Source organism: Sinocyclocheilus grahami, unplaced genomic scaffold (genome assembly GCF_001515645.1).
Source record: "Sinocyclocheilus grahami isolate Dianchi unplaced genomic scaffold, SAMN03320097.WGS_v1.1 scaffold176.1, whole genome shotgun sequence".
Taxonomy (NCBI): Eukaryota; Metazoa; Chordata; class Actinopteri; order Cypriniformes; family Cyprinidae; genus Sinocyclocheilus; species Sinocyclocheilus grahami.
This window is the reverse complement of record NW_015505355.1, coordinates 1,832,948-1,843,280: the sequence shown is the minus strand read 5'-3', so window position 1 is coordinate 1,843,280 and position 10,333 is coordinate 1,832,948. Positions and strand designations below refer to the sequence as shown.

Genomic DNA, 10,333 nt, shown 5'->3' with positions numbered 1-10,333 from the left:
AATAAAACTAAGTTTGATACTTGCACGTCTTTTCTGTCTGACAGAAAGTCCTGATGCAATCTGAAGGCTCAAGTTGATCTTTGCTGAAGTTGGGTGATGAAAAAGAACCAGTTTGAGTCAGATGATCTTGGTGAATGGAAAGTCAAGGCCCGAGGCCTGGCGCAGACATAGGGTGTCCTTAGAGCTCACATAACCATCTTCTCAGAATCTAACAGAACCACAGACTGAAGGCGGGTCACTGATGTGAGGCCTTTAAGGTCTGAGAAGATTCACGCCTCTCAAGATGGGCTTGTCCAATGAGAAAGGCTGAAATCCCAAGCGGGAGGTTGCAATTACTGGAGGGTTTTACGACCCTTTGTGTGAGGGCATGGTAATTTGCAAATGTAATTCGCTTGAGTGTTGATGCACAAGCTAGTAAAGATTCTTAGAAAACGAATATGTTGCATAGGTATCAGCATGTAATATGCACTCTCAATTAGATCATCCGAAGATGAATTCATAGAGACCAAACATGATATAGGTGAGGTTATATTAACTAGGTATATCATTAACTGGTATATCATGACATGCATAAAACAGCATACACTTCAACAGACAATATGCAAGAACAGTAATGGTATACACAATGACCTGAAGGATATGCGTGTTCATTCAAAGAAAGGTTTTCCTATGAATTAATTAGAGAATAGTCAATTTCTCTGGGCATTATGTGTCTTTCTTATGAGGAAAATGAGTGAGTTTCTCTACCCGCATTCCTTTGGGCAATAAAACCAGTGATATCAGCATTGGTTGCCATGGAATCAGAGGCCTGTTCTGCCTTTCTGAGGTGTTAAGACGCATTTCGGGGGAAGGGTCCATAGGCCCTCATATGGCTTGTTAACTGAGGGGTGTTACAGAGTATTTGTTAAATATAACTAACAAAATATATATTGTGTGTCTGATTGGTCCAGACGCTACACCAAATAGGACTCAGGTGCAGGACAAAAAAGTCAAACTAAAGCGAAAACAAACATGATGTCCACACACTATAACTGCTCCATAAAATTGTTTTATTGCACTGATGTATAATTGACTGTTGTCATAAGAAACCAATTTTCTACATTGCTATATCTATATCTAATATCCTTTCATACATAATAGAATACTCCATATTGTATCGTATTGAAATGGATCATTGCACAATGATAGGCAATAAGCACTATTAGACCAGAAATAAAAATGGAATATAAAGTCAGTGTTTCATTCTCTTTATGTAACCGCTCACTGCCGTGTGTTTGGCTCGGTGACTCTGGCTGATCCGAGTGTGTTAGTCATGACATCATTACCCTGCTGTGTGTTTCATCAACAATAAAGCGTGGTTGCCATGGTCACTGATCAGTTTAGCAGGGTCTGTTGAGCACAAGGAAAGGTCAGTGTTTGTGTTATTATTAATTGTGTTATGAAGTCAGAGCAGAGCCTTTATGCTCCCTGCAGCATGACGCTTCTCCAGACCTCAGCACAGAAAGATCAGCTCTTGGCAGTTCTGGTGTAAGTTGATGCATCCCACCTCTTGTGTGGATCAAACCAAGCATTGATATTCAGTTCCAGGTGCTGCATAATTATTCCATGTTTAGGATCCAAAAGGGGGTTTGAATGCATTGATGAATTCCCAGCTTTGAAAACAGCTCATCTGATCAGTAATTACCGTCAGAACAATTTGTTATAATAGAATTTCCAGTACTTTAATTCGGCAAGGATGCATTAAATTGATCAAAAGTGATACAAAATATTTCAATTTTTTTTTAAATTATGTTCTTTTGATCTTTTTTTGTTTCCACCACAAAACCATGAAGTGGCACAACTATTTTTAACACTCATAAAAATAAGAAATGTTACTTTGTTATTGTTTTCTGAAGCATAGTGTGACACTGAAGACTGCAGTAATGATGCTGAAAATTGTACATTTGTAAATTAAATTAAAACAGTATTACTGTATTGTTATTTCTGGTCAAATAAATACAGGTTTGGAGAGCAAAAGAGACTTATCTAACTGAGAAAAAATCTAACTGACCCAAACTTACAGTAGTGTGCATTAGTTGTATACCACAATATTCTTAACACTTTGGTCAATAATGATATAGATCATGACATACACATTTTATAGAAACTTAATTAAATTTGAATTGATTGTTTTTTTTATTTATTTAAATACTTAAATACATTGCAGTGAAACTGCTTCATACATAAAAAAAATACATATTAAAAAAATACTTCCAGTTTTTATTGTCTACCATTTTATTATTTGAGCTGTATCTGTAAATTGTCCGTGTGTAGGTGAGTCTTTGGCTTTGGTAACTGTTGCATGAAGCCAGACATTTAATTAACATCACAAGATGCTAACATAGGATGCTATCCTGGCCAAAAATCACCCACTTTGGAAGAAATCATCTGAGCGCTATATAAAGTCGTTACATGCCATTTAGAGATGCGTTTCACCTGAAATAGGTTATATTTCACATATATAATAACTCACACAATATGTATAGTGCAATGCTCAGATACACAAGAAGCCCAGCATGATTTTGTGAGATGGGATGACATAAATGTATGTGCTGTCAGACACTAATCTTGTGTTTTTGCGTGCAGGTCCCGGTGTGCCTCACACAGCCGTGTACAGCACCAGAGACGGAGAGTACGAGAGTGAGTCCTCAGTCTGTTACTGCATTAAACACCATCAGCAGGTACAGATTCCAGTTTTACTGGAAAGGTGTTTCTCACCCAGAAGACACGATAGAAGACCTCGATATGCGCTTTATCAACGGTGTTCGAAGGTTAAATGTGTTTGAAGATAAACGCTACACAAAAAACATTTATCGAATTGTGTCAGATGAATTGTGTACACCATGTCCTCACAATATTACTGTTTTTTTACTGTAAATAAATGCAGCTTCGTTGAGCATAAGAAACTTTCAAACTCATTAAAAGATCTTACTGCCCCCAAACTACGGTATGTTTTATAGTCGATAAATACATCTCTCTGACCATCTACTGTATGTGATTCTCTCGGTTTCCCTCAGAGCTGCTGGACGTGGAGCTCAATGAGCAGTTGAACACCACTGTGAACAACACGCAGATGCCCAAAGTAGAGTACAGAAAGATCAGCATAGATGATTACTGTGAGTATCTTTCAGCAAACTCTCCGAGTCCGTTTTCAGATTTTCAAAGCACAGTGACTTTCCCATCATTTGCACAGGTCTGAACATGCAGATCCTGAAGCCAGCAGGGTTTATAGAAACAGCTCACTACCCCTTACTGCTGCTGGTGTAAGTGATTCACACACACAGAATAACTGATACATGTTCTACACGGCAGTCAAAACACAAGAACAGCGTATTAGTTCACAGTGTTGGGGGTAACTCATTACAAGTAACGCGAGTTACGTAACCAGATTACTTTTTTCAAGTAACTAGTAAAGTAACGCATTACTTTTTTAATTTAAAAGAAAATATCTGAGTTACTTTTTCAAAAAAGTAAGCCAGTTACTTTGTTTTCCCATTTATTGACTGACAGCTCTCCTGTCCCCATGTTGGGAGAAATCGGGAGTTGTGTGCGCTGTGTGAACATGTTACTGTAGTTCTAGACTAAATGTGAATGTGCATTAATTCATCCCACTCACAAAACACAGATTTAGTATTCATCAAAATGAATTAAAACAGTGAAATGCAAACTCAGAATATGACGCAAACCTGCAATAATGAAATATGTTAAATAACACAAATGTATCTAATCCCATTTTATTAACCAATGTCTTTGCTGCTGACCTTTGCTGATCCAGTTCAACCGCATGCACTAATAAGCAAAAATGACTTTAGAGAAACTAACAATTGTGCTTCATTGTTTTTTTTATTGCTGAAGAGTGTTTCTTCTTCTGCGTTCTACTGTACAGATGTGAATTGACATTTTCTTCAACCTGAGGCGTATTCGTTTCACTTTTGGTGTGAAAGGGCGTTTACATTTGTAAAATAAGAACTTTTTATATTAAAAACAAACAAGCAAGCCCTGCCCAGATTTAAAGTCTCAAAAGTAACGTAACGCATTACTTTCCACAGAAAGTGCCTAAGTAAATTAGTTACTTAAGGAGTAACGCAATATTGTAATGCATTACTTTTAAAAGTAATTTTCCCCAACACTGTTAGTTCAGCAAAGACAGGAGTGTGTCTCGAAAGCATGAGAAAGACTGTACTGATGTTTTTTTGCTTTGTGTGACCGCAACAGACTTGTTGTACAGTGAATTGATTGTGGTATTGTTTTGAGGCATTTGTTTGATCAGATGTTCCTCCAGCATGGCAGGTTCTGACACACGTTTGATTTGCTCGGGTAGAGACGGCACCCCCGGTGGTCAGATGGTGACGGAGCAGTTTCTGGTGGACTGGACCACGGTGCTGGTCAGCTCCTTCAACACCATAGTCATGCGTCTGGACGGCCGCGGCAGTGGCTTTCAGGGCACGAACCTCCTCCACCGCATCAAGAAGAAGCTGGGGGAGCTTGAGGAGAGAGACCAGCTGGAAGCTCTTAGGTCAGATCATCCACATGAACGACACTACAGCAGCATCACTGAGAACACTTCACGATTACATCTGTTCTATGATTCCCTGCAGAGTGATATCACAGGAGCCATACATTGACAGCTCAAGAACTGGAGTTTATGGAAAGGTGAGTTTGCCTGGTGACGGTTGGGGAGTAAGTGTAGTGATGCTTCTAACTTCACTGCATTTGAGTAGTGTGAGAATAGCTGAGCTGTTTACATAATAATAGTGATTTTTTTTTCAGTCTAAAACAAAATTTTTCCAACAAGTGGTGAGATAGCATGGCAAAACGATTTTATCTCACATTAGAACTTGGTATTTTAGTTTTATGTACATATTTTAAAATTAGTATTAACATTTTGAATTGGCTTAATTTGCTTCATTTTATATTTTCATTTTACATTACATTTTTAAATATTACTATTTAGGTTTAATTTATTTTTGTTTTAATTATTTTAATTTGTACATTATCAATGAACAAAAATGGTTTTAGTTTACTATAATAACCCTGCCCGGAAAGCGGTCATTATTACATTTTGATGAATGTTTTCAAAGAGTATCTGGAATAGCATACAGGGATGATTCATTCCAAATAAAAGCAGGAACACATAGTAAGAGTCGGTTTTGATTTCATGTTGCCTTCAGGAGGTCTGTATTGTTGAATTCATATCAAATTTCTCTTGATGAAATTGTACCATGTGATGTATGATTGTATCATTCAGCATCATTTATGTTCCTGCATCACTAATAACCGGTTTTGTCTGCTTCAGGCATATGGAGGATACCTGGCCAGCCGACTATTACGCTCAGATGAAAATCCAAATATGTTTAAATTCAAAATCAAGTGTGGCACGGCCATCTCTCCCATCACTGATTTCTCTTTATATGGTATGATGTCGTATCCAGAGTTTGATCACTCATGCCTGTCATTCATTCATCAGAATAAAATGGACTCGATGTTACTCATGATCTTCTGTTCCGCAGCTTCTGCGTTTTCTGAGCGCTATTTAGGATCACCGCAGGCCAGTAAGAGAGAATATGAGGTAATGTACAGCAACATGAGATGGTTGAGGGTCAGCTCGGACAAATATGTTACCAGTGCAGGATAGTAACTGATTACATGTAATCTGGATTATGAAAAATTAAGTACTTGTACTTAGATCATATTATTTTAAAATGTTAAAGGTGCACTAAGCGATTTTTTGCCAAACGATTTTGATATTTGAAGGCATCAAAACAAACACGCCCATACCCAAATTTTGACCGATTTTGAAATCACCGCCCCACTTGTACGTTCACAACCACGACGATCGCGGAAACAAGCGAAGATGACACACGCATATTCAAACAAAAGCCAACACAGATAAGTTGTGTGAAACAATGCAAAATCGATGGTATTAAAAAACAACGCAACCTCAGCGTCCGATTCGAGCCCTTCCCGCTGCTTGCGTTCTCTCCACCGCTGGAAAGCTGCTCCGATATTTACCTCTTGCTTGATCGTAACACTTCTTTTTAATGTTTTGCTCCTCTGATATTTTCCTCTTTTTTTATCTTCCAGTTTTCTCTATCTATAGTCCATCTGCTAATATCCGTTCGGTACACTCAAATCGAGCGCCCTCTTCTCTCTATCATTACAAGACACGCCCCCTTACTGTTGATTGGCTGCAAGTGTGTTTTGGGACATGGTCCCACTGTGGTCGTTTGTGTGAGCGCTTTTCAAAAATCACTTAGTGCACCTTTCATTTAGATTAGTTACTTATTATGGATGACATGATTACAATTTATTCACACACTGGCATTACATTATTTATTAATTGACTATCCCTAATTCTTTCTTCTCTTTTCAAATTGTTTTTTTTTTTTCATTTGATGCAAGGATTCCCAAACTTTTTGTCAGTCAAACCACTTTGACCTAAAATATCTACTTGAAGTCCCCCTGAAATTTAAAGTTAATATTTCAATAATTTCAACACATTTGCAAGTTCGCCGATGTCGATTAATGGTCATATATTTTATTTATCTTTTTTTTTCTTCTAAAAACAATAATCCCATTTAAATCTATAAACAAGTTATGTCCAAAGTAATCTAAAAGTAGTAAGAATACATTACCTAAAATGAGTCTTGATTGATTCTGAATCTTGATTACATTACTGATTACAATATGTAATTTGTAATCAGTAACAGACTACAATTTTTAAGTAATCTTGCCAGGACTCTCTCTTACATATGGTGTTGGCTTGTATTTTTTCAGATGGCGCGTTTAACAGACCACATGGAGCAACTGAGGGACAAAAAACTCTTGATAATTCACCCGACGGCTGACGGTAACCCTTGATTTAAACAAAGCTTCCTGTGCTTAACTTTATTTCTTAAATACATGCTTTTCTTTCATTTGTTTAACTGACACTGGATTGTGTGTAACATTTCTTTGTTCACACAGAGAAAGTCCATTTTCAGCACACGGCCAAATTTATCACCCACCTGATAAATGAGAAAGCTAATTATACATTACAGGTAAGAGCTGATCAGCAGCTATTTAAAGCTATTGACGCTTATGTTTCTGAATTATTTAACATATTTTTAGTGGTGTTTGTTGCATCAAGAATCATTATTACTGTTACATATACTGATCTGAAAACATTTATTACATATCAAGAACTCATCCAGTTCCAGTTGTGCTGTAGACATGAATGACACCTCAAATCATGTGGCTCATTGAGGAGAGATGTGATAATTTTTCTCACAACACCTTTGTTATGCATAGAAACGCATTACAAACCACTTAAGACACCCTTGGAACTACATAACAACACACTTAAAACCACTAGGGCACCCTAGCAACATGTTAAAAACACTTGTATACCCTAGCAACATGCTAAAAACACTCAGACACCCTTAACAACTGGACAGTAACATGCTAAAAACACTCATACACCCTTAGCAACATGTTAAAACACTCAGACACCCTAGCAACATACAAAAAACACGCGGACACCCTAGCAACATGCAAAAAACACTTAAGACACCCTTAACAACCAGATAATAACATGCTAAAAACACTCAGACACCCTAGCAACATACAAAAAAACACTCGGACACCCTAGCAACATACAAAAAAACACTTAAGACACCCTTAACAACCAGATAATAACATGCTAAAAACACTCATACACCCTTAGCAACATGTTCAAGCACTCAAGACACCCTAGCAACATACAAAAAACACTCGAACACCCTAGCAACATGCAAAAAACACTTAAGAAACCCTTAACCAGATAATAACATGCTAAAAACACTCAGACACCCTTAGCAACATGCTAAAAACACTCAGACACCCTAGCAACATGCAAAACACACTCAGACACCCTAAACAGATGGATAGTACCATGATAAAACACTCATACACCCTTAGCAACATGTTAAAACAGTCAGACACCCTAGCAACAAGCCAAAAACACTCAGACACCCTAGCAACATGTTAAAACAGTCAGACACCCTAGCAACAAGCTAAAAACACTCAGACTCCCTAGCAACATGTTAAAACACTCAGAAACCCTAGCAAAATTCAAAACACACTCAGACACACTAAACAGCCGGATAGTAACATGATAAAACACTCATACACCCTCAGAAACATGCTCTACTCAGACACCCTACCAACAAGCTAAAACACTCAGACACCCTAGCAACATGTTAAAAATCACTTGGACACCCTAGCAACATGTAAAACACACTCAAGACACCCTAAACAGCCGTATAGTAACATGATAAAACACTCATACACCCTAGCAACATGTTAAAACACCCAGAAACCCTAGCAAAATTCAAAACACACTCAGACACCCTTAACAACCGCATAGTAACATGTTAAACATGCTAACAAACCCTTGCAACATGCAAAAAACACTCAAGACACCCTAGCAACATGCTAACAACACTCAGACACCCTAGCAACCACACAGACAAGTGCTAAATACCACTCAGAAATAAGTAATGAATTGTGGACTGTTGATGTATGACAGATTTCTGAATAAAACAGGATATTCTCTCTCTTTCTCTCTATATATACACACACATACACATTCAGAATCAGACAAATGAATGTAGTAAAATGATTTGTTCTTGAGTGAATGAGTGTTTTGTTTGTCTGTCAGATCTACCCAGATGAAGGCCACTTCCTCCACTCGAGAGAGTCGCAGCTACATCTGAGTCAGTCGCTGGTCAACTTCTTTGTGGAGTGTTTCAGACCCCCAGAGATACTGACTGAAGACAAACTGGAGCAGGACAATGAGGATGATGGTTAAAGTTCTACTCGGATCCAGCACAAGCCAGCTTACAGCCCAATATGCAAACGCCTCCCTTCCACCCCATCCTCATGGTAGTTCTGATGGCTTCTCCTGAGCCTCTGCATGGACCACACCCCTCAACTCTGATTGGCTCATTGGCTCCAGGAAAGAATCTGAATGACTTGGTGATACAAGAACCAGTGGAGGTACACGATGAACCATTTCATACCCACAGCACCACACGAGCAGTGCGACAAAACCAGCTGGACATGCGTGATTCGGTCAAAACTCTTTTGCTTGTGTTCTGTAATTCATGCATTGCTGACAGAAAGCTTTAAGACGACAGCACAATATACAGAAGAACGACTGGCCGGAATTAAAAGCTGCAGATTTACTGCAGCATATTTTCCCTGCTGCGTAGCGTTCTGAGGAGTTCAAACCAGTTTAGGTCCTTTATTTGGGTATAAATGTCCTTGTGAACTCATTTGTTTCTGTTGTCAATGTCATCTTTATCGGGCTTATTCATGCTGAATGAATTTGCACGAAATATTTATAAAACCATTTCATGTGTCAGTTGAATGTGGTAATTTACATTAAAAAAAATTATTGGAGCTGAACAAATGTGCATAAATCATATACATAAAAATGAACAGGAATTTGTTGTGCATTTCATGAGGCTATTTGTTCATCAAATGTGCTACTGTAAAACTTTCAATTGTTGTAAGTATCCATATCAGCGTCCGCATGATGGCACAATGGCATATTGTTAATTTGTGAATCGGCCCATTCTGAAAAGGACAGTCTTATTTTTTTATTATTATTTGAGTGCAGCTGCAAATGTCTATGGATATTCATTTAGTCACTGTGCCTTATTGGAGTATACCTGCTAAAGACAGGCAGTCCGTGAGGTAGGACGAATAATTTATGGGGGGAAAAAAGAAAAAAAGTTTAGAAATAAAGTTTTATGTTATCAAAGAGAACCATGCCACAATCCTGCGAAGAACATTTTGTTTACAGTCCTGTGTACTAGTTGAGTTGTAAAGTAATCCAGAAGAATAACTGTGAATACAGAATTCATAGGACTAGCGTCTTTGGGCAGGTCTGTGTTTTGTTTGGGGTTTTATGTCATACGTGGTTACAAAAGTCTTTGAAGAACGTTTTGCATAGAATATATTTTCTTGCTCTATAATTTGGCATGGTGGCAAGATGGTTTCTTTTGTTTTAATGTATCTATTTACGTCGTTACTTTTGACAGCTTGAATGTTCCTATGTGGTTCCACTGAATTTATTGTCGTAAGTGAAATCCTGTCTTGTAAGCAGATGCACTGATGTGTAAATTACAACTGTTTTGGTCCCTACTTGTGTGTACCTTGTACATAAAGCATTTTGAAAGCTATTTTGTTTGTTTCTTCATATACTGCAAGTTTCCATATGGCTCCATTTAAGTCGTTCACATTTATTGAACAAGTAGTAACAGCTTTT

General features: G+C 37.8%; 1 protein-coding gene across 1 annotated transcript in view; it reads left to right on the top strand.

The window, feature by feature from the left end:
- The window catches only part of LOC107593833 (dipeptidyl aminopeptidase-like protein 6), a 26,507-nt gene extending 16,269 nt beyond the window's left edge, over positions 1-10,238 (top strand). Inside the window, exons 12-21 of the mRNA XM_016283710.1 lie at positions 2,626-2,679; positions 3,057-3,155; positions 3,233-3,302; positions 4,361-4,555; positions 4,638-4,692; positions 5,336-5,453; positions 5,550-5,608; positions 6,817-6,889; positions 7,006-7,079; positions 8,720-10,238. Coding sequence (XP_016139196.1) covers positions 2,626-2,679; positions 3,057-3,155; positions 3,233-3,302; positions 4,361-4,555; positions 4,638-4,692; positions 5,336-5,453; positions 5,550-5,608; positions 6,817-6,889; positions 7,006-7,079; positions 8,720-8,869 — 947 coding nt within the window. The 3' untranslated portion in view covers positions 8,870-10,238. The remainder of the gene's footprint in view (positions 1-2,625; positions 2,680-3,056; positions 3,156-3,232; positions 3,303-4,360; positions 4,556-4,637; positions 4,693-5,335; positions 5,454-5,549; positions 5,609-6,816; positions 6,890-7,005; positions 7,080-8,719) is intronic.
- Positions 10,239-10,333: the final 95 nt, after the last annotated feature.